Source organism: Homarus americanus, unplaced genomic scaffold (genome assembly GCF_018991925.1).
Source record: "Homarus americanus isolate GMGI-L3 unplaced genomic scaffold, GMGI_Hamer_2.0 scaffold58883, whole genome shotgun sequence".
NCBI classification, from domain to species: domain Eukaryota; kingdom Metazoa; phylum Arthropoda; class Malacostraca; order Decapoda; family Nephropidae; genus Homarus; species Homarus americanus.
The window spans coordinates 1-24,743 of NW_024741647.1; the positions used below are offsets into that span (position 1 = coordinate 1).

Sequence of the window (24,743 nt, forward strand, 5' to 3'; positions counted from 1 at the left end):
CCTAACAAGGGGTCACAGCTCAAGACTGAAGAAGCCGCAAGTCCAGAAAACTGTGAGGGCAAACTTTTTCGGAGTGAGAGTTGTGAACTCTTGGAACATTCTACCAGATCACACTCACTGCTGCAATACCTAGCATCTGTGTGCACTTTTTCAAGTAACACTGTGTTCTTGCATACGTGAGAAAGTCTCTGGGCATATTTGTTAGCCTGTGATGTGGGCAGCAAACTTGGGGAGGGACTGGATGGATGTAGTGGTGGTAGGGTTAGTAAACAAAGCATTTTGGAGGGACAGAGGTTGCTGATACAGGCTAATGTGTCTTGAGAGGTTACCATGTGCCATATTTTAAATATATTAATCCTTCTGGACCATTTCAGATGCTGTGGGAAATTTAAAAAGTCAAATTCATTGATCTACGTAATGGACTGCTCAGAGATGGTCACTCACGTACATGGATCTAGGAATATGACAAGTAAAGGGTTAACTAAAAAACTTTTGTTTCACAACACCTGAGCAGACTCATGCACATATTGCAGGTAGATGAACATATACTGTAGAAGGAATAGTAGTCTTCATAATATAATGATGACTAAGTCTACCATACAGTAATTCTATATGTTGAAATGGTTCTACATGCAATGTCTTTTATTTCACACATCTTTCTCGGTTCACACATTACCTCTCTGAGTTCCTTCCTCTTTTCCTCTAGCCTTTCATTCTGGGGGGCCAGTTCATGGTTGGCAGCCTCCAAAGCTTGTTTCTTGGGGGCGACAATCTTTATGACTTGATCATAGACAACCATGGCCCTCACCCATCGGCAGAGGCCCTCACAAGCCATTGATACCATACGTATCTTCTTTGGGTCAAAATCCGGGTGAGAGTAGAACCTGGCAGGAAGTAGAAAGTCCCTAAGTCATCCACTTCAGTACTCACACAGTTTTATGTGTCACTCAAGTCTTCTTTAAAGATAAAAGAGGGATTTTATTTTTTTGTGATTTCTTGTGAAACAATAGTATGTATTTACCTGAGCATAAGATACATATGCATGAATAAGTAAATTAATGGATAAGTACATTTTAAAATGTCTCAACATTTATTTCCTTTACTTTTTGTGAGTTTATAATAGGTTTCAGGGTTAAAGTGGAAGAACAGTCATTTCTAAATGTGACAGTAGGTAGTGTGACTTACACAGTTATTACTGTGTGTGTCATTCTCAAGGCGTCCATATTCAACAGCACTGTTCCAGCAACCAAGATTTTCAACTGTTATTTTACATTTTCATTGGGTGAAGGAAAATATACTGGTATAACAAGAAAATTTTCCAAGATGTAATCCGTCCTGAATAACCATGCACACTCTTGAGTGCAAGCATCAGGTAGCTACATGTTAGTACAGTACTGAGACAGTAGTAATGTTGATAATTTTTTACAGCATTTTATTTGTTCAATAGTATGAGTTTATTCATATCGGTCTGTCTGTCTCGACACCACTCTGATAGCCTCTGTCTTGGTCATACTTAATGGCAAAGATGAATTACCTAATGAATACCATATCACGGAAATAATGTTTGAACTTACTCGTTGCGGACGTGAGTGATAATCTTTGTGGGAATGTTTTCTTTGTCATAGTGCAGCAGGTTCTGGAGGAACTTCATATCCCCCAACAGCTTCTGAGATGGTGCCCAATAGTCCTCAATCATTTTTCCTGAGCCATTAGGGTCTGGCTTCCTCTCTGGCTTGAGGTCCAGCATTACACACACAGCTTCCATTACCTGACATAAAGCATAGTATTGAACTGTATAGTGCAGCATTGTTATTTTGGGTATTTTTACAGCTCTAGTAAAACATGAACACAAACATTGCATTAGAGAACTGGGTGATGAGAAACTTTACTGACCTGGGTGATGAAAAACATGAGTTGGATGATGAGAAACACTGCATTACTGAGCTGGGTTAAGTTGTGTTAGGTCAGGTCATCTTAAGTTAGACTATGCTATCTTAAGTTACGTTATGCTAGGTTTGGTTAAAGTTATGTTAGGTTAGGTTAGGATAAAAATTACACAGAAGTCTATGAAGATGACACATGGCTTCACTCTGCCTTGTTGATGGTATTTCTCATCACCCACTAGAACTAATGTAGTGTTTCTCATCACCCACTAGAACTATGTTTCTCATCACCCACTAGAATTGAAGTAGTGTTTCTTATCACCCACTAGAAATATGTTTCTCATCACACACTAGAATTGATGTTATGTTTCTCATAACCCACTAGAATTGAGGCGCTCAGCATTAGAGGGGGGTGAAGTGACACTCTGGCCAAAATGCGTTTTTTGATGGATATCACTATTTTCACCCGTTGGATGTAACGCTCTAGCTAGAATAGAAATATGGTAGAAAGTCCTTCAAAATTAGGCGTGATTTTGCCTCAGGCCTGGAGCTACGTATCTGGCTGTGCGCTCAGTCAAAGAAGGTGGCAACTTCCCGTTCAGAGCGAGAGGAGCGCGAGCCAATGACAGCGCGCCTCCCTCGGACCATACCCCTGAGGTAGCCAATCACAATGGATTTCCCCTTGCTATGTCACAGCTCCTCGGCCAATCCGCGCGCCCAGATGCTGCCTCCTTGTTAGTTTTGGTGCATTGTATAGCATAAGGAGGTTCAGTATACTTTCTATGGCTATTTTTGATAACTTTTCGGCGTAACAATGATGTTGTTCATCCACGGGTGTGTAAAATGCTGTGCAATATCTGCCCGATATTGGAGCAAGAGTTGAGTGAGGCCAGGCCTTCTGGTATAGGTTCAGGAGCACATTATTCCTGAACGTGTGTTTAGTGATGACAGTGCTCACGTGGACATCCTAGGAATGCTTGGTGATAGTGATAGTGATTCACCACGCAGGTCCCTCATAACACCATCTGAGACTACTACACCAGACGGAAGGTATCACGACCCACCGACTGGGAAGGGCGTGGAATCCCCATCCCCCATTCCCTCCCCATCCTCGCCCATCCTGGGGGGTGGTGAATGGTACCATCCGTCAGGCGCAGACGGAAGGTATCACGACCCACCGACTGGGAGGGCGTGGAATCCATCCCTCCCTATCCTCACCCATCCTGGGAGGTGGAGAATGGTACCATCCACCAGTTGCCAACGGAAGGTATCACGACCCACCGACTGGGAAGGGCGTGGAATCCCATCCCCCATCCTCGCCCATCCTGGGAGGTGGTGAATGGTACCATCCGTCAGGCGCCGACGGAAGGTATCGACCGACTGGGAGGCGTGGACCCATCCCCCATCCTCCTCATCCTCGCCCATCCTGGAAGGTGGTGAATGGTACCATCCGTGCGCAGACGGAAGGTATCAGGACCCACCGACTGGGAAGAGCGTGGAATCCCATTCCTCCCCTCCTATCCCCCATCCTGCCCATCCTGGAAGGTGGTGAATGGTACCATCCGTCGGCAGACGGAAGGTATCAGGACCCACCGACTGGGAAGGCGTGAAATTCCATCCCTATCCCCCTCCCCCATCCTCGCCCATCCTGTGGTGGTGAATGGTACCATCCGTCAGGTGCAGACGGATGGTATCACGCCACCGACTGGGAAAGGCGTGGAATACCCTCCCCATCCCTATCCCCCGCCCATCGGAGGTGGTGAATGGTACCATCCGTCAGGCGCAGACGGAAGGTATCAGGACCCACCGACTGGGAAGGCGTTGAACCCATCCCCATCCTCGCCCATCCTGGGAGGTGGTGAATGGTACCATCCGTCAGGTGCAGACGGATGGTATCGACCCACCGACTGGGAAGAGTGAATACCTCCCATCCCCTATCACGCCCATCCTGGAGGTGGTGAATGGTACCATCCGTCAGGCGCAGACGGAAGGTATCACGACCCGACTTGAAGGCGTGAATCCCATCCCCCATCCTCCCATCCCTCCCCATCCTCGCCCATCCTGGGGTGGTGAATGGTACCATCCGTCCCGAGAAGGTATCGACCACCGACTGGGAAGGGCGGAATCCCATTCCTCCCCCTCCTATCCCCATCCTGCCCATCCTGGAAGGTGGTAATGTACCATCCGTAGCCAGGAAGGTATCAGGACCCACCGACTGGGAGCGAACCCATCCCTATCCCCCCCATCTCCATCCTGTGAGGTGGGAATGGACCATCCGTCGGTGCAGACGGATGATCAGACCCAGACTGGGAAGAGCTACCTCCCATCCCCCTATCCCCGCCCATCCTGGGAGGTGGTGAATGGTACCATCCGTCAGGCGACGGAAGGTATCAGGACCCAGACTGGAAACGTATCCCCCATCCTCGCCATCCTGGGAGGTGGTGAATATCTCAGGTGCAGACGGATGGTATCCCACCGACTGGGAAACGTGAATACCCTCCCATCCCCTATCCCCCCGCCCATGGGAGGTGGTGAATGGTACCATCCGTGGCCAGACAGGTATCGACCCCGACTGGGGGGAATCATCCCCATCCCTCCCCATCCCTCCCCATCTCCCCATCCTGGGGTGGTGGTACCATCTCAGGCGCCGACGGTATCACGACCCGACTGGGAAGGGCGTGGAATCCCAATCCTCCCCCATCCCCTCCCCATCCCCTCCAGGAGTTGATCTGAAGATAACGTAAAGTTTGATAGATACATCAAGATTTTCAGGTACAGGTGAGCTTTGACGAGTTGGTCAGGTGAGTTATTATTTCTCCATCCTCTCTCTCTCCTTTTATTTCTCCCCCTTCATTCTTTCCTTCAATTTCTCCTTTCCTTTTTCCTCACTCCTTCATCTTCCTTCACCCTTCTCTTCCTCGCATTCTTTCTCTGTTTTACCCTCTTCTTCCTCTCCTTTCATCTTATCCTCTATCGTTCTTTCTGTCTCTATCATCTCATATCTCTCCTCTCTCTCTCCCGCTTTTTCCTTTCCCATCTCTCTTTATCCTATTCTCTCCTTCCCTTCCTCTCCTCATCCTCTCCTCCTCCTCTTCTCAACCACCTCCTCTCCCTTCCTCACCCACCTCCTCCTCGCCTCTCCCTCTCCTTCTTCCTTCCTCCTCTCACTGGAGGCGGTGAATGGTACCATCCGTCCAGGCGCAGACGGAAGGTATCAGGACCACCGACTTTGGGAAGGGCGTGAATCCCCTATCCCCCATCTAGCCCATCCTGTGAGGGTGGTGAATGGTGTTGCCATCCGTCGAGGGCGCAGACGGGAAGGTATCAGGACCCACCGACTGGGAAAAACGTGGAATCCCCTCCCCCATCTCGCATCCTGGAGGTGGTGAATGGTACCATCCGTCAGGCGCAGACCCCGGAAGGTATCAGGACCCACCGACTCAGGCTGGGCAACAACTGGGCTTCAAAACAAATGTTTGAGGTCAGCCAGTGGCCAGCGCCACCCTACCAGAACAGTGGAAGCCATCCACCTAGAAATAAAACAGAGGCCCTCAACTTCCAGGTTCATCGCCTGGGGAAGAAGGTTTGGGACAATAGCTCCTGGACGACCCTCACAGCCCCAGACCACCTACGCGGGGAAGACATCAACGGAGGAGACCCCACGCCTGGTGGCCCAGAGTCTGCCCACTACAACAACCCAGCCGCAGTCCATCTATGTCACCACAGTAGTCACAGCAGATTAAAACTTAGATGATATAAATTCACATTTAACAAGTCAAAATCGAGTGAGTCATAACGTAATACAGTATAAGATGTTAATAAACTTGTAATTGTAAAATCAATCATTCATTGTCTACTAAAAAGTAACATTGTACAGCTTCTCATTTAAATCCTAGGTTAGCTTAGTTAGCCAACAAACTCTGTAATATGTAAAACAAGAGTGTCGTCCCCTCTGTTTTAACTCATTAGCTTTCTTTTCCAACCTTTCCCCCCGACTATATGTTGTGACTTCTCCATCCCTCATGTCTGGCTGTGCCTTGGGCTGGCATGCCTTCCACCACCTTAACCTAAAAAAAAAAAAAAAAAAAAAAAAAACCACCGACTGGGAAGGGCGTGAATACCCTCCCCCCATCCCCCTATCCCCCACGCCCTACCTGGGGAGGTGGTGAATGGTACCATCCGTCAGGCGCAGACGGAAGGTATCAGGACCCACCGACACAGAGGCGTGGAATCCATCCCTCCCCTCTATCCCCCATCCTCGCCCATCCTGTGGTGGTGAATAGTGTACCATCCGTCAGGCACCAGACGAAAAGGTATCAGGACACCGACTGGGAAAGGGCTTGATGAATCCCATTCCCCTCCCGCTATCCCCCATCTCGCCCATCCTGTGAGGTGGTGAATGTTACTGTCCGTCAGGCACCCAGACGGAAGGTATCCGGGACCCCTGGACTGGGAAGGGCGTGGGGCATCTCTCCCTATCCTCACCCATCCTGGGGAGGTGGTGAATGGTACCATCCGTCCAGGCGCAGATGGAAGGTATCACAGCCCTGGAAACTGGGAAGGCGTGGAATCCCCCATCCCCTCCCCTATCCTCACCATCCTGGGGTGGTGAATGGTACCATCCGTCAGGCACCCAGACGGAAGGTATCAGGACCCCACCGACTGGGAAGAGTGGGGCCCCACCAACCCCCCATCCCCTCCCATCCCCTCCCCATCTCTCGCCCATCCTGGGGCGGTGAATAGTACCATCCGTCGAGCGCAAGACGAGAAGGTATCAGGACCCCACCGACTGAGGCGTCAGAATCCATCCCTCCCTCCTATCCCCATCTAGCCCATCCTGTAGGGTGGTGAATGGTACCATCCGTCAGGCGCAGACGGAAGGTATCACGACCCTACCGACTGGGAAGAAGCGAATCCCATCTCCCATGTCACCCCAATCCCCCTCTCCCATCCCCATGCTCACCCATCCAGGAGGTGGTGAATAGTACCATCCGTCAGGCGCAGACGGAAGGTATCAGGACCCACGAGGACTGGGAAGGGCGTCAGAATCCCCCATCCCCTCCCTATCCTCACCCATCTGGGAGGTGGTGGTGGTACCATCCGTCCAGAGGCAGACGGTAGGCCTCGACCCACCAAACTGGGAAGGGCGTGGGCCCCCATCCCCAATACCCTCTATCCTCATACATCTGGGAGGTGGTGAAATGGTACCATGCGTCAGGCACCAGACAGGTATCAGGACCCACCGACTGGAAAACGTCGTCCCTCCCCATCCCCGCCCATCCTGGGAGGTGGTGAATGGCACCATCCGTCAGGCGCCGACGGAAGGTATCACGACGCCCACCGACTGGGAAGGGCGTGGAATCTCACCAACCCCATCCTCCATCCCTCCCCATCCTCGCCCATCACCGGGAGGCGTTGAATGGTACCATCCGTCAGGCACCGAGCGGAAGGTATCAGGACCCACCGACTGGGAAGGGCGTGGAGACCTCCATCCTCCCCTCTATCCCCCATCCTGTAGCCCATTCACCAGGGTGGTAGATATGGTACCATCCGTCAAAACAGGAAGGTATCAGGACCCTACGACTGGGAAAACGATGAAGTCCCATCCACTCCTCTATCCCCATCCTCGCCCGCATCCTGTGGGTGGTGAATGAATTACCATCCGTCGAGCGCAGACGGAAGGTATCAGGACCCCGGTTTGGGAAGGTGGAATCCCATCTATCTCACATCCTGGGAGGTGGTGAATGATATCAGTAAGGCACCGGGCGGTATCACGACCCTGGTGGGAAGAGACGTGGAATCCCCATCCCCCTCCCCATCCTCGCGCCCATCCTGGGAGGTGGTGAATAGTACCATCCGTCAGGCGCAGACGGAAGGTAATACGACCGACACAGGAGAATGAAACCCCATCCCCTCCCCTATCCTCACCCACCTGGGGAGGTGGTGAATGGTATCATCCGTCAAGGCTGAACCGGAAAATTATCACGACCCACCGACTGGGAAGAAGCGATGGAATACCTCTATCCCTATCCCCGCCCATCCTGGGAGGTGGTGAATGGTACCATCCAGGCCAGGCGCCGGCGGAGGTATCGACCCACCGCTGGAAGGGCATTAAGAATCCCCATCCCCTCCCCATCCCCTCGCCCATCACAGGAGGTGGTGAATAGTATCATCCGTCGAGCGCGGACGGAAGTATCCAGAGACCCACCGACTGGAAACGTGATGGAATCCCACCAACCCCCCACCCCCTCCCATCCCTCCCCATCCTCGCCCATCACAGGAGGCGGTGAATGGTACCATCCGTCGAGCGCAGACGGAAGGTATCAGGACCCACCGACTGGAAGAACGTGAAATCCCATCCCCATCCCCCCTCCCTATCCCCATCCACACTTCATCCTGTGGTGGTGAATGGGCGGTACCATCCGTCAGGCGCAGACGGAAGGTATCGACAACCCACCGACTTCAGGAAAGAACGAGAATCCCATCCCCCATTCCCCCAATCCCATCTCCCATCCCCATCCTCACCCTCACGGGAGGTGGTGAATGGTACCATCCGTCAGGCGCAGACGGAAGATATGTCAGGACCCACACTGGGCGGAAGACGTCAGAATCCCCATCCCTCCCCCTCTATCCTCCACCCATCACAGGAGGTGGTGAATGGTATCATCGTCGGGCGCAGGTGGAAGGTATCGACCACACCGACTGGGAAGGGCGTGGAATACCCTCCCCATCCCCCTACTTTACGCCCATCCTGGGAGGTGGTGAATGGTACCATCCGTCCAGGCGGGCGCGGACGGAAGGTATCAGGACCACGACTGGGAAGGGCCGTGGAATCCCCATCCCCCATCCCCTATCCTCGCCCTCCTGTGGGGTGGTGAATGTTACCATCCGTCAGGCTGGGGCGGAAGGTGGCAGGACCCACCGACTGGGGAAGAGCGTGGGGCCCATCCTCCTCCCTTAGCCTCATCCGCCACCCATCCTGTGAGGTGGTGAATGGTACCATCCGTCGAGGCGCAGACGGAAGGTATCAGGACCCACGGACTGGGAGGGGCGTGGAATCCCATCCTCCCCTATCCTCACCCATCTGGGAGGTGGTGAATATTACCATCCGTCAGGCGCAGACGGAAGTATCGACCCTACGACTGGGAAAGACTTGAGAATCCCCCATCCCCCATCCCCCAATCCCCTCTCCCATCCCCATCCTCACCCATCACAGGAGGTGGTGGAATGGTACCATCCGTCAAAACAGACAGGTATCAGGACCCTGCGACTGGGAAGACACGTGGAATCCCCTATCCCCCTCCCCCATCACCATCACAGGAGTCAGATAGTACCATCCGTCGAAACAATTGGAGGTGATATCAGGACCACCGACTGGGAAGGCGTGGAATCCCCCACCTCTCCCTCCCCCCTATCGCCCATCCTCGCCCATCCTGTGAGGTGGTGAATGGTACCATCCGTCAGGCGCAGACGGAAGGTATCAGGACCCACCGACTGGGAAGGGCGTGGAATCCCCCCCTCCCCCATCCTCACCCATCCTGGGAGGTGGTGAATGGTACCATCCGTCAGGCGCAGACGGAAGGTATCAGGACCCACCGACTGGAAGGCGTGGAATCCCCGCCCCCATCCCCCATCCCCCTCCACCATCCTCGCCCATCCTGGGAGGTGGTGAATGGTACCATCCGTCAGGCGCAGACGGAAGGTATCACGACCAACCGACTGGGAAGGGCGTGGAATCCCCCCCCCCCATCCCCCTCCCCTATCTTCACCCATCCTGGGAGGTGGTGAATGGTACCATCCGTCAGGCGCAGACGGAAGGTATCAGGACCCACCGACTGGGAAGGGCGTGGGAATCCCCACCATCCCCCCCTCCCCTATCCCCCATCCTCGCCCATCCTGTGAGGTGGTGAATGGTACCATCCGTCAGGCGCAGACGGAAGGTCCCCAGCTGCCACTCCCACTCAAGTACAGAGACCCTACATCAAGACCTACAGGCCGATTACTGCAGTGCGTGGATGACGTGGAAACCAAATGGATAAATTATACCAACACCACCACGGAAGCACACCACCACTTCTTCCCCGAGAAGTCCGTCAGATCTCACCCAACTGACTTGCCCTGGATCACACCTTGGATCAAAAGACTTATGCAACAGAGAGACAGAGCCTTTCATCTCAATGACACACCCCCTCCCCTTCCTAATGTTGACGCAGCTGAACAAACAAACGCTCCCCCGGCTTGACACAACCACTCTCCCTGCTTACCTACCAGCCCCCCTTCCCACTGACTTAGTAGAAGAATTTGAAGTAACAAAACGCCTGGAAGACCTTAAATCAGCTACGACCTATTGCAATCACCCCAATACCCAGCCTAATCTGTGAAAGTTTTGTGTTCGACTGGGCTTATGATGATATTGCAGGAGTCGTAGACCCTCAGCAATTTGGCAACATGAAAACTTCCTCCACCACTCACTGTCTTGCCAGCTTTCTCGATTACATATACCGCCATCTCGAGAAACGAAAAACGTCTGTAGCTGTCGCCTTCATTGATTTCACTAAGACGTTCGACCTAGTCGACCACAATATAATCATCAACAAAGCTATTGACCTCGGGCTTCGGAGAAGTCTTATACCATGGCTTACAGACTTCCTCAGTGACCGACGCCAAGCTGTACGCTTCCGAGGGGCTGTCTCCACCTTTCAGTCACTCACCTGTGGCGTCCCCCAAGGCACCAAGATGGGACCACTCTGCTTCCTTATGCCATCAATGATGCCCTAAGAAACCCTGCTCGCTGGAAATATGTCGACGACTCCACCATTGGGATCAGCGTCAACAATTCTGCTCCCAACTATACCGCCCTTCAGGATTTATTGAACAGTCTCCAAAACTGGGCCACCAACAACCATGTCACCATCAACCATACCAAGACCATGGTTATGCACATCAACCTCTCCTCCGACATTGTCCCACCTCCTTCCATTACTCTAGGTCCGAACACACTCCAGGTTGTAGATTCCACGAAGCTCCTCGGCGTCACCATAGACAACAAACTAAATTGGAAACCACACGTCAGTGAAGTTATCAAATCCTCCAGTTTCCGTCTCCACCTCCTACGCCGACTCAAGTCCCTCGGAGTTCCTGCACACGAGCTCCTCAGTGTTTACACAACATTCATACTTCCCAAGCTCACCTATGCCTCCCCCACCTGGTCTTCCTCCCTAAATGCCACACAACGTAAACACCTAGAAAAAGTGCAAAAGAGGGCATGCAAGATTATTCTCTCCCCTTCCTACTCCACATATCAAGAGAATTGCTGTTCGACACCACAACCGCATCCAGCCCATACGTGCACGAACTGATCGCTATAAGAACAGCCCAGTCCCAACCATTGTAAAAATTATCAATAACTTGTAATAAATCAGTGTATTCACTCCCAGTAAACACTACTCCTTGCACTGTCACTATGTTGAAATGAACTGTATATTATTTGTAATTCGTAACCCATTCCCCAAATATGTAACTGTATATTTTCAGCCTTCTGGCTGCCAAGCTCTTTCAATAAACCGTTAATTATTATTATTATTTTATTATTACGACCCACCGACTGGGAAGGGCGTGGAATCCCCCCCCCCCATCCCCTCCCCCATCCTCTCTCTTCCTCGCATTCTTTCTCTGTTTTTACCCTCTCTCTTCCTCTCCTTTCATCTATCCTCTATCGTTCTTTCTGTCTCTATCACCTCTCATATCTCTCCCTCTCTCTCTCCCGCTTCTTTCCTCTTCCTTCCCCTCCTCTCCTCATCCTCTCCTCTCCTTCTCACCCACCTCCTCTCTCTCTCACCCCCTCCTCTCCCTCTCACCCTCTCCATCCTCTCACCTCTTACTCTCCCTCTCACCTCTTTCTCTCCCTCTCATCCCTTCCTCTCCCTCTCACCCACCTCCTCTCCCTCTCACCCCCCTCCGCTACTCAGGAGAGAGGGTACGTCTACGTCTACGCACGTCGCTCGGGATTAAACGACTTGTCAGAACCTGACGTTGCACAGCTGGCTCACTTCATCACAACACGGGGGGAGGGGGGACTGCCTGTATTAATCATCATTTGCTCACAACACTTCTCCACACCTGTAAAAAACTCACCTAAACCTTCCGACACTTTAATTAAAATGAATCACCTTTGTAAATCGGCGTGAAAGACCAGCGCATTTATATTACACATTTTCGCTATAACATAATTTGTATGGAGAGAGAGAGAGAGAGATTACAGTCTTTCTATAATTATAAATATACCGTCACCGTTTAGCTGTTTATTTTCACGTCTCCACCTGTCAAAAGTTCTGTCCGTTAACTCCTTCACCTATCGACATCTCCTGTCTATAGGCTGTCATCATCACCATCTACACCACAACTCGTCACAACCACCACCAGGGCCACTCTCTGACATAATCGCCAGTGTCATCGACTAAACTCTCCAATCGGTCGAGACCTCGAAACTCTATCTTACGAAGCACGAAATCCATCCTTCTTCAAGACAACAGCGACGAAAAGTCCCTTATGATGTACTCGTCCTTCTCATGAAGCTCCTGTAGAAGGCCGTCTTGTTGAAGGGACTGTTACCCTCCGGGTAATTGACTTATCGAGTCGGCGTCGTGAGGAATTGTGGTGTTATTATGATTACTATCATTGCCCGGTGACCTCGTATCACCAGGGCGCGAGGGTGGGTGGGGGGGAGGGGAGATGTGACAAAGTCTGTGTTGGAGTGAGAAGGATGTATAGTAGAGTGTGTGTTGAAATGAGATGGAAGTGTGTGTGTGTGTGTTTGTGTGTGTGTGTGTGTGTGTGTTAGAGTGCGAGGTGGTTGTAGTAGTGTGTGTGTGTGTGTGTTAGAGTGCGAGGTGGTGTGTGTGTGTGTGTGTGTGTGTGTGTGTGTTAGAGTGCGAGGTGGTTGTAGTAGTGTGTGTGTGTGTGTCCTGTAGACCGTGAGAAAGGAGCATTTAAGTGTGTTTGAATGGTAAGGTTATCTAGATGTAAGTTAATTAAAGTGTCTCCCTCTAAGTGTATAATGGTGAACATTTTTATAACTCAGTAGATATCTCAATTTATAAGAGGAGAAAATGACTATAAATAACTTTAGGATTATAACTATGATTATAAACTATAAGAAGAAATTATAATTTTTTTTAATATACCAGGTGTGATGAAGGTAATTTTTAATAATTGGGTCAAAACGCTTGAGGCACAGTATGACTTTGGCTATTAAACGAGTTTCGGGTTACATATTGGAGAGTAATTTGTATATCCGAATAGTAAACAACGGGCAAGAAGTTTTTAAAGCATTAGTATGGTTAAGGTGTAGAATGTAAATGTACACAGTGTGGGTATAGAACGTAGGTGTGTATGTAGTTAGTGTATGATAGTAGATATAAAAGCATATAAAGATAAAACTGTATTTAAACATATATTCGTGTTGGCAGATTATATGTCTCTGTTTGTTTTAGAGTGCTGTAGGTATTTTTTGTTTCATAAATAATACGTAGTCTTCTTTATCTAACGCCTCCCATCAACATCAGTTCACGTTATCACAAGGTGTAATTTCACGCTTCATATGTTCAATAAGTTGGAAGAATACCAGCAACCCACCTGTCTTGTTCTCTCGCAACACGACTCCTCTTGACCAGTCCAGATGTTCTTTTGTCCGCACGATATGTAAATGATCCGCATAAAAGTGACCAAATTGGAGTTGTGTATTGGACGACGGACCACCACCACCACCATCAATGTTTCACGTGACATCTACTCTTAGGCTCCGCGGTGGTTCTTTGTGTGTCAATGTGATGCTTGGTGAGGCTTCTTTTATGAATATTGTGGAGCATTAGTGACGATTCAGAATTATTTATGTACTGTATGTTGGGGGTTTGATGAAGTTTGTTTATATCCATATAACTTGTCAAAATTACCTTAATAATAATGTACTATAGGACGTAACAATAATGTATGTTTATTTCAGTCGTATAATACACTAAATACAGAATAAACATCAAACTTAATAATGTTTTATGTTGGGTTTACAGTACATCTCTTATGGCCACAAAACACTAAAGTAAATATGTATATATGACTTATTCTTTAAATTAACTTTTATTACAAGTCCTGTCGAAAATGGCCAATAACAATAATAGGTTAAAGTTACTCTCCAAGATGTTCGTACTGAAAGAACTTCATGATAGTTAATGATTATATTCTCAGGGTCCTCAGTTCCTGTATCAGTGAACAGAAAGAACCAAACCTATTATCAATCGTGTTCTTCCATTTGCTGTTTGTCATGGTTCCTCAAACACCCTTCCACACGGCACCATCACCAAATCCGACAATTTCATGCTTGTCTCTGTCTTTCTCATCAGCTCACAATTTCAGTTTATTTGTGACACGAAGGAGGCTGTAAGACACTTCTTTCTACGAACCGAGGAGAGAGAGAGAGAGAGAGAGAGAGAGAGAGAGAGAGACTTTGAACCTAAAATGTCGAAGTGGTGTAGAAAATTAAATTTAATCTATCATAAGTTTACGTCATTCATTATTGTGTATGAAAATTAATGGACAAACGAGTGAGAGATATAGTGTCCTTCTGTGGCACACACACACACACACACACACACACACACACACACACACACATATAAACAAGACACTAATGTTAATGCTTGACCTGTATATTTATATATGTATATAACTTGGTAAATGTTATATGTAAACTTACCGAACTGTCTTATTGAAATATATAAACAACACCTTCATGCTAAAGACATTCACTTGTGTGCTTATACATAGATTGATACAGGTACAGATGATAAACATATTTAATTACAGGTATATTGGTTGATGAATAAATTAACAGATAAAACCAAATAGATTTATAGAAAAGTAGGTCAGTAAAATAGATAAAAGACACAAATAGATGGATAGATTGGCTACTAGGATGAGAAATTGATACTTATATATATGTAGATAAGGAGATAAACCTTATCATGAATTTGCAATAAACTAATAAATTATGACATGATAATAGCATTATGTATGTATGTATGTATGTATGTATGTATGTGCCTGCCTGTCTGTCTGTCTGTAATAATAATAATAATAATAATAATAATAATAATAATAATAATAATAATAATAATTAACGGTTTATTGAAAGAGCATGGCAGCCGGAAGGCTGAAAATATACATTTACATAATTGGGGAATGGGTCTCTTGATTAACAAATAACATACAAGTAACATACAGTAAGTGATACAAATATGATGTATAATAACTAGGTGGGGAGAAGCTCAAACTACAGGGCATTTCTACATAGTAACAGTGCAAAAAGTAAGATTGACTGGGAGTGAATACACTGGTTGATTACAAGTTATTGATAATTTTTACAATGGTTGGGACTGGACTGTTCTTATAGCGATCAGTCCGTGCTCGTATGGGCTGGATGCAGTTGTGGTGTCGAACAGCAATTCTCAGACGAGGGATCTCGGGTGGTAGTTACCGTCTGTCTGTCTCAGTATAAACTAAGAAGAAAATATGCAGAATAACACACACACAAACAAAGAGAACGAAGATAAAAAATATTACGTAAATTTATATGCATTACAAGTACAGAACATTAAGAAAACCATAATAAAGTTAATGCTTCACAAGCACAGGGAATAAACAGTGTTACATGTACTTTAAGTCAGATCAAGTACAGAGCATTAAGTAGAACATATGTAAGTTAATATGTAGTAAGTAATGACTATAATATCACATGCTCTTTAATGCATTACAAACAAGTACAAAACAACAACAACAGATGTAACTTAAAATAAAAAAACCAAGCAATGAGTATTATGTGAAATGTGCTTTAATGCATAACGAGTACAGGGCATTAGAGTCCAGACTTATGAGCTGCTGTGTTAAGAAAACTTTCACTTGCCTTTGTAATGCCCGACGTATATCTGCTTGTGTCTTGCAGTTGAGGTTCACCGCCACGACATATCATTCTCATTTTTCACATCTCGAATATTACGAAGAAATACGTGATTATTGTCTTTTATTACACATACTGATTTGATTTAGCCTTTTTTCTTATGAATTTTGCCTCAATCTTCTTTTTCTCTTATTTTTTACCTTTTTTTTCATATGGGTAATTCTCTCTCTCTCTCTCTCTCTCTCTCTCTCTCCTTGTCGTTTTTGTGTTCCTTCCTCTTCCTGTCTTTTCGTCTGCTTTGTTTCTTTATTCCGTGTTTTTCTTCCTCTTTCTGTTCCTCTAATCGTTTCACTAATAGTTTTTATTTACTAATCCTCTTTTTTCCCTCTTTACTATACCCGCCGCAGGTTCCTCCCTTCATCTCTCTCTCTCTCTCTTCCCCCCAACGCAAACCCCTTCCATGCTTCCAACCCCTCTCACCGTATCCTCCTCTCTCCTACCCTTCCCACTACACCCCCTCCCTTCCACACCTCCCATTCCTCAGCACCCCCTCAGAACCCCTCCCTCCCCCTCCCATCCCGCAGCACCCCTCCTCCCCCCTTCCTTCCACCCTAAGCACCCCTCCCTCCCTCCCATCCCTCCCATCCTCCAGCACCCCTCCCTCCCTCCCATCCTCCAGCACCCTCCTCCCTCCCTCCCCACCCCAGCATCCCTCCCTCCCATCCCCCAGCACACCTCCCTCCCTCCCATCCCCAGCACCCCTCCCCCACCCCCAGCATCCCTCCTCCCATCCCCAGCACCCCTCCTCTCCCATCCCACCAGCACCCTCCTTTCCTCCACCCCTAAGCACCCCTCCCTCCCATCCCCAGCACCCCTCCTCTCCCATCCCCCAGCACCGCTCCCTCCCACCCCCAGCACCCCTCCTCTCCCATCCCCAGCACCCCTCCTCCCATCCCCAGCACCCCTCCTCTCCCATCCCCCAGCACCCCTCCTTCCCACCCCCAGCACCCCTCCTCTCCCATCCCCCCCACCCTCCCTCCCACCCCCAGCACCCCTCCTCTCCCATCCCCCAGCACCCCTCCCTCCCACCCCCAGCACCCTCCTCCCCATCCCCATCCCTCCCATCCCCCACCCCCCCAGCCCCCTCCTCTCCCATCCCCAGCACCCCTCCTTTCCTCCACCCTAGCACCCTCCCTCCCACCCCCAGCACCCCTCCTCTCCCATCCCCAGCACCCCTCCTCCCCCAAGCACCCCTCCCTCCCCCCCAGCACCCCTCCCTCCCATCCCCCAGCACCCCTCCTCTCCCATCCCCAGCACCCCTCCTCTCCTCCCCCAGCACCCCTCCCTCCCACCCCCAGCACCCCTCCCTCCCATCCCCCAGCACCCCCTCCCCCCCCCAGCACCCTCCCTCCCATCCCAGCACCCTCCTCTCCCATCCCCAGCACCCCTCCTCCCCCCCCCCACACCCCTCCCTCCCATCCCCCCAGCACCCCTCCCTCCCATCCCCCAGCACCCTCCCTCCCACCCCCCAGCACCCTCCTCCCATCCCCCAGCACCCCTCCTCCCACCCCCAGCACCCCTCCTCTCCCATCCCCCCAGCACCCCTCCCTCCCATCCCCCAGCACCCCTCCCTCCCACCCCCCAGCACCCCTCCCTCCCACCCCCCCAGCACCCCCCCTCCCATCCCCCAGCACCCCTCCTCTCCCATCCCCCCAGCACCCCTCCCTCCCACCCCCAGCACCCCTCCTCTCCCATCCCCAGCACCTCCCTCCCCCCCCCCAGCACCCCTCCCTCCCACCCCCCCAGCACCCCTCCTCTCCCATCCCCCAGCACCCCTCCCTCCCACCCCCCCAGCACAACAACGGGGGGTCTGATCATGTACGCTGTGCTTTCGTTCTGTCACCCAGAATACGAATGGCCATCTTACACGTCATCGCGAGTTGGTCCTCTTGTTTAATTTATCTTCCTTCCCGATTGTTCAAAATTCTACCGTCGGTTTTAAAAAGATTTCTCTTGTGATGTAAGCAAGTTGTAAAGGCTTATATGTGAACTACAACTACTACTATTACTACTACTACTACTACTACTACTACTTTTTCAATGTGGCGCCCAGCCTCCTCCAATAGGCACATCTTTGCTACCATTTTATTACCTTACTATTAAATATTCTAATACAAAAGTAGCGACTCTAGCTGAGTTACAGTAGTTAAGCCGCAGATCTATGCGTCATTCAGTGACTTTTGCCTCATAGTCAACATATGCGACCATTGTCGGCCTTGGGGCCGAAGATTTCGTTCCTCCGAGGTAAAGCAAAGCAGACCTAAGCAGAGAGGACAGTCGACATCTCAATCAGGTTGCAGCGTAACTTCTGGGCTGCTGCTTCTGTTCGGATAACACCTTAGCCAGCCTTGATGATGATGATGATGATGATGATGATTATGATGATGCATCTTTGCTTTATCTTCCTTTAGTTTATCCAGACACTTCTCTCTCTCATCTCTTTTTTTTAGACTGGTGTAATTACCAACTTTGTTATGCGCTTAATGACCTTAGTTGTTGAATCACAGTAGTAATCATTGATTCAATCGTATCTTCATCTTGAACCACACACCAACACAAGGATCCGAAACATGAAATCCGAAATATCCATCCAGGGATTCAAAGTATGGAGCCAGAAATCCGAAACACGAACCCAAACATCCGAAATAGGAACCAGGGACTCGAAGCGTCAACTCAGATATCCGAAGCATGAACCCGAAGATCCGAAACATTATTCATACGCAAATTGGTTTAAGTCGTATCAGGTGAGTCGTTGTCTCAGCCACGCTTGTAAACAAAAGCAATTAGCAGTCTGACAGGTGAAAGCACAGATCATCTGACGTCTATGTGAGGAACTGGTGCTGTCAGCGATGGTGCGGTGGCGTCTGTTTGTCTCTGGTCTTAAGCTTGATGAAAGACTTTCCTAATACTAATACCCAACAATTTATTCTCATTATGCAACACACATTCATTTATTACATATCATCTTAATTCCTTTGCTTAAATTCATCTCAACCTCCTCATTAAGTACACCGCATTATGCAGGAAAAAAGTTACATTACGACCACTAAACGACCCCCTTACTACTACTATATACACTGCTTACTAATTCCACCTTCTCTCCTCCCCTTCTCTCCCTCCTCCCTTCTCCTTCACCCTGCCCTCCTTCTCTCTCCCCCCTTTCCGCCTCCCTTCTCCCGATGATTTCTTCCTTTCCATTTCCCTCCTACCCCTTACGCCTCTCTTCCCCACCTTTCTCTCCTTCCTCTCCCCCTGCCCTCTTCCTCCTCCTTCTCTCCCTTCCCTCCTTACCTCTTAGACCTTCTCGCCTCCTCCTATCCACCTGCCTTATTATTCCTTCCCTCCTCCTCTAACCCTTCCCGCCTTAATCCCTCCTTCCCTCCTCTTACTCCCTCTGCCTTCTTCCCCCCCCTCCTCTCCCCTCTTCCCTCCCCTTCTTTTCTCTCCTCCCCCCTCCTGCCCTTCCCCTCACCATGTCCTCTTCCTCCCCTGCCCAGCTGACCTCCCGAGCCACACAACGGCGGAGGGTCTGACCATGTACGCTGTGCTTTCGTTCTGTCACCCAGAGCCACGAATATATGGCCATCTTACACACACACACGTCATCGCGAGTTGGTCCTCTTGTTTTAATTTATCTTCCTTCCCGATTGTTCAAAATTCTACCGATAAGTTTAAAAATTTCTCTCTTGTGATGTAAGCAAATTGTAAAGACATAATGTAATTTCTTTAGTACACTACTGCACTACTACTACTTTTTTTTCAATGTGGCATGGCCTCTCCAGCAAGGCACATCTTTTGCTACCATTTTATTACGCTACTATTAAATATTCTAATACAAAAGTAGCGACTCTAGCTGAGTTACAGTATGATTACGGCCGCAGATCAATCATTAAGTGACTTTTGCCTCATAGTCAACATATGCGACCATTGTCGGCCTTGGGGCCGAAGATTTCGTTGATTCCTCCAGTGAAAACAAAGCAGACCTAAGCAGAAGGACGGCTGACATACCAATCCGGTTTGCAGCGTAACTTCTGGGCTGCTGCTGCTTCTGTTCGGATACTTACCTTGGCAAAGCCCTTGAGTAGTGAGTGATGAGTGAGTAGTGATGCATGCTGCTTTATCTTCCTTTAGTTTAGCCAGACACTTCTCTCTCTCATCCTGCTGGGCCGGTATGATACCAACTTTGTTATGCGCTTAATGACCTGGGATTGTTGGATCACAGTAGTAATCATTGATTCAATCGTATGTGTCTTTGAACGCACCAACACAAGGATCGAAACGCAGAATCCGAAATACCATCATCAGGGATTCAGTAGCAGGCAAAGTAAAACTACGAACCCGAAAGATCCAGAAATAGGAACCAGGATACCGGCGCCATCCAGATATCCGAAGCATGAACCCGAAGATCCAGAAACATTATTCGCGCGATTTGGTTTAAAGTCGTATCCAGGTGAGTCGTTGTGTAAGCCAGCATGGCAAAGCAATTAACTTGATCCAGGCGGGTGACAGGTGAAAGCTTCACAGATCATCTGACGTCTATGTGAGGAACTGGTGCTGTCTGTCAGCGATGGATTGCAGGTCAGGCAGGGTCTCATGTTGTCAGTGATGGGTGGTGAGGGTGGCGTTGTGAATAACGGTCCTATGGTGACAATAGGTGATGGTGGGGGTGCGGTGGCGTGCAGTCAGGCAGGGTCATGTTGTCAGTGATGGGCGGGTGGTGGTGGCGAATGGTCAGCAGGGGTCCTCAGCATGTTGTCAGTGCGGTCCAGCGGGGTCTCATGTTGTCAGTGATGATGGTGGTGGCATTGGCGTCAGCAGGGTCTCCTAAATATTTGTCAGTGATGATGGTGTGGTGGCAGTGTGTCAGCAGGATTCTCATGTTGTCAGTGATGATGTGGTGGTGGTGGCAGTGTAATCAGCAGGGTCTCATGTTGTCGTGATGGTGGTGGTGGCAGTGCGGTCGGCGGTCATGTTTGTCAGTGGTGGTGGTGTAGTGTGGTCAGCAGAGTCCCATGATCAGGTGAAGTTAGGCAGGGTCTCATGTTGTCAGTGATGGTGGTGGCAGTGTGGTCAGCAGGGTCTCATGTTGTCAGTGATGATGATGGTGGTGGCAGTGTAGTCAGCAGGGTCTCATGTTGTCAGTGATGGTGGTGGTGGCAATTAATGTCAACAGGGTCTCATGTTTGTCCGTGGGTCGGCGAGGGTCTCATATTTGACCAGTGATGATGGTGGTAGCGGTATGTGGTCAGCAGGATGCTCATGTTGTCAGTGGTGAGTGGTGGTGGCGAGGTGTGGTCAGCAGGGTCTCATGTTATTGTCAGTGATGGTGGTGGTGGTCAGCAGGTAAGCAGGGTCTACATGTTGTGGTGATGGTGGTGGTGGCAGTGTAGTCAGCAGGGTCTCATATTTGTCAGGTGATGTGTGGTGGTGTTGGTGGCAGTGTCGTCCATATGAGGGTCTCATATTGTCCGTGATGGTGACGTTTTTTGGTGCAGTCAAGTAGGGTCTCATGTTGTCAGTGATGGTGGTGGTGACGGCGGCGGAGATGCAGTCAGAAGGATCTCATGTTGTGTCAGTGATGATGGTGGTGGTGGCAGTGCCAGTCAGCAGGATCTCATGTTGTCGGTGAGTGGTGGTGGTGGCAGTGTGGTCAGCAAGTCTCATGTTGTCAGTGATGGTGGTGGTGGCAGTGTGGTCATCAGGGTCTCATGTTGTCAGTGATGGTGGTGGTGGCAGTGCGGTCAGGCAGGGTCTCATGTTGTCAGTGCGGTCAGCAGGGGTCTCATGTTGTCAGTGATGGTGGTGGCAGTGTGGTCAGGGTCTCATGTTGTCAGTGATGGTGGTGGCAGTGTGGTCCTTGAGGGTCTCATGTTGTCAGTGATGGTGGTGGTGGCAGTGTGGTCATCAGGGTCTCATGTTGTCAGTGATGGTGGTGGTGGCAGTGCGGTCAGGCAGGGTCTCATGTTGTCAGTGATGGTGGTGGTGGCAGTGCGGTCAGGCAGGGTCTCATGTTGTCAGTGATGGTGGCGTTGTGGTCAACCAAGGGTCTCATGTTGTCAGTGATGGTGGTGGTGGCGAATGTGGTCAGCAGGGTCTCATATTGTCAGTGATGTTGGTGGGTGGCGGTATGGTCAGCAGGGTCTCATGTTGTCAGTGATGGTGGTGGTGGCGAATTAATGATCAGCAGGGTCTCATGTTGTCAGTGATGATGGTGGTGGTGGCAGTCAGTCAGCAGGGTCTCATAGTGTCAGTGATGGTGGTGGTGGCAGTGTGGTCAGCAGGGGTCTCATGTTGTCAGTGATGGTGGTGTTGGTGGCAGTCCAGTCAGCAGGGTCTCATGTTGTCAGTGATGGTGGTGGTGGCAGTGCAGTCAGCAGGGTCTCATGTTATCAGTGATGGTGGTGGTGGCAGTGTGGTCAGCAGGGTCTCATGTTGTCAGTGATGGTGGTGGTGGCAGTGTGGTCAGCAGGGTCTCATGGTGTCAGTGATGGTGGTGGTGGCAGTGTGGTCAGCGGTCTCATGTTGTCAGTGATGATGGTGGTGGGTGTGGTCAGCAGGGTCTCAGTGAAAGCCAGTGATGGTGGTGGTGGTGTGTGTGGCTGCAGGGTCTCTGCGTTACAGTGGCGTGTGTGGTGGCAGTGTGGGTCAGCAGGGTCTCATAAGAACAGTGATGGTGGTGGTGGCAGTGTGGTCAGCAGGGTTACGTGTTGTCAGTGAGGTTGGTGGTGGCAGTGTGGTTAGCAGGGTCTCATGTTGTCAGTGATGGTGGTGGTGGCAGTGTGGTCAGCAGGGTCTCATGTTGTCAGTGATGGTGGTGGTGGCAGTGTGGTCAGCAGGGTCTCATGTTGTCAGTGATGGTGGTGGTGGCAGTGTGGTCAGCAGGGTCTCATGTTGTCAGTGATGGTGGTGGTGGCAGTGTGGTCAGCAGGGTCTCATGTTGTCAGTGATGGTGGTGGTGGCAGTGTGGTCAGGCAGGGTCTCATGTTGTCAGTGATGGTGGTGGTGGCAGTGTATCAGGCAGGTCTCATGTTGTCAGTGATGGTGGTGGGTGCAAGTGTGGCTTACAGGGTCTCATGTTGTCAGTGATGGTGGTGGTGGCAGTGCGGTCAGCAGGGTCTCATGTTGTCAGTGATGGTGGTGGTGGCAGTGCGGTCAGCAGGGTCTCATGTTGTCAGTGATGGTGGTGGTGGCAGTGTGGTCAGGCAGGGTCTCATGTTGTCAGTGATGGTGGTGGTGGCAGTGCGGTCAGCAGGGTCTCATGTTGTCAGTGATGGTGGTGGTGGCAGTGTCTTCTCTTTTACTCCTCCTCCTCCTCCTCCTGATCCTCCTCCCTTTCCATTCACTCTTCCTATTCTTCCGCTTCCTCCTTTTCCTTTTCTTCCTTTTCGTCTCCTCTTCTCTTTTTCCTTTATCGCCTTTTCCTCCTTATCCTCTTTTCCTCCTCCTTCCTCCTTCCCTCCCTCTCCTCCTCCTCGTTCTTTTCCTCCACTTTCTTCTCTTATTTATCACCACCACCACCATCATCATCACCCTCCTCTTCTTCTTCTTCATCGTCTTGTTTGTCTTGCTTCATGTCATCATCCTACACATATTTGTTAATCACAAGCAAACTTCTTTTCAATGCTTCAAGATTTGGGCTTCTCCAACGTCCTTAAGATCATCACCCCGACACAGAGAGGCTGAGAGCTGGAGCCACCACTGTGTACGCTGGCACTAAGGCTGGTGGCTGGTCAAGCTCTTCATAAACGAGTCTTGTCCACTCATTTTCTTGTGTATATAAAGAATTAAATATTGTCGAAAGATTTTTTTTTATTTTTTTATAGGAAATATGCTGACGTAGAGACGATAGATTTTTAGTGATTATTACAAATACAATATGCATTAATAAGTAGTGTAGTACAATTACATATATAAAATAATGTTGGATAATCTGTAACCATAAATCGATAATACAGAATACATTATATGAGACATTACTAAAATACGTAAGCTAAGATTTTTTTTAACAAGATCTATAATACTTATATTACTTAAGTACACATACAATATATCAATGACCGTCTTACATTTTTTTAAGGGATCCTGTAAAAAGTTTCGAATGTTTTTTTGTTTTGTTTTTTTAAGTCTTCTGTAACCACACAAAACAAATGTCAAGATCATTGTCCATGTCAGTATGTGGGTCAAGGTCTGCCACATACACACAGCACACTTCAGGAGAGACAGAAGAAGGAGATTCACCAGTCACAAGAGCTCGCCTGCTGCTGTTGTTACGTTGTCTTTCTCTCCTTTAAAAACTGACTAAGCTCTTGAAGCACGTACACTGAAGTCAACTCACACAGTAGACAACAGCCATTAAACAGAGAGAGAGAGAGAGAGAGCACTGGAAAAACAATTTGCCCATATATATCTGATGTCAGGAACAAGAAATATTTTATAGAGGAGAGAAAACATTAGAGAAGTGAATTTTCAGGCCCACTTGTGCATACCTAAATGAAGCTGGAATTACCTATAATTTCACCTGAAATGTTTTTTCATGTAAAGGACGCAAATAAACATTGAGCACTAAAAATATAAGAACTTTACTTTTTTAAACCAATATATATATATATATATATATATATATATATAATCAACGACCTCACCAGCATGGAATCGAACCCCCGACCTACTGGGTGGAACTAGGGAACGCTTACAGCTGAGCCACAAGGACACTAAAAGCAGTTCTAGACTCTGTTATATTTCACAAAGCCTGTTCATCGAGCTGATGGCGCCGTGAACCTCATTGGGACTGCCGTGCTGCCTCTTATGTGGTGTCAGTAGCATTTTACCGAATCCGCTGGTATGGAACACGA

The 24,743-nt window shown here is 49.3% G+C and overlaps 1 protein-coding gene across 1 annotated transcript; it reads right to left on the bottom strand.

The window, feature by feature from the left end:
* Positions 1 to 577: 577 nt before the first annotated feature.
* Positions 578 to 1,796, bottom strand: LOC121876005 (dynein axonemal heavy chain 3-like). The gene is made up of 2 exons (XM_042380854.1): positions 1,575 to 1,796; positions 578 to 884 (listed from the first exon to the last, which is right to left on the bottom strand). The coding sequence occupies exons 1-2, from the start codon at positions 1,763 to 1,765 to the stop codon at positions 593 to 595; spliced, it is 483 nt and encodes a 160-aa protein (XP_042236788.1). The 5' UTR covers positions 1,766 to 1,796; the 3' UTR covers positions 578 to 592.
* Positions 1,797 to 24,743: the final 22,947 nt, after the last annotated feature.

Bases quoted from the DNA above. Each gene is read 5' to 3' on its own strand.
- LOC121876005 (XM_042380854.1), bottom strand. From the start codon at position 1,765: ATGGAAGCTGTGTGTGTAATGCTGGACCTCAAGCCAGAGAGGAAGCCA. The intron at 885-1,574 runs GTAAGTTCAAAC...ACTTCCTGCCAG, and splicing joins ATCACTCACGTCCGCAACGA to GTTCTACTCTCACCCGGATT.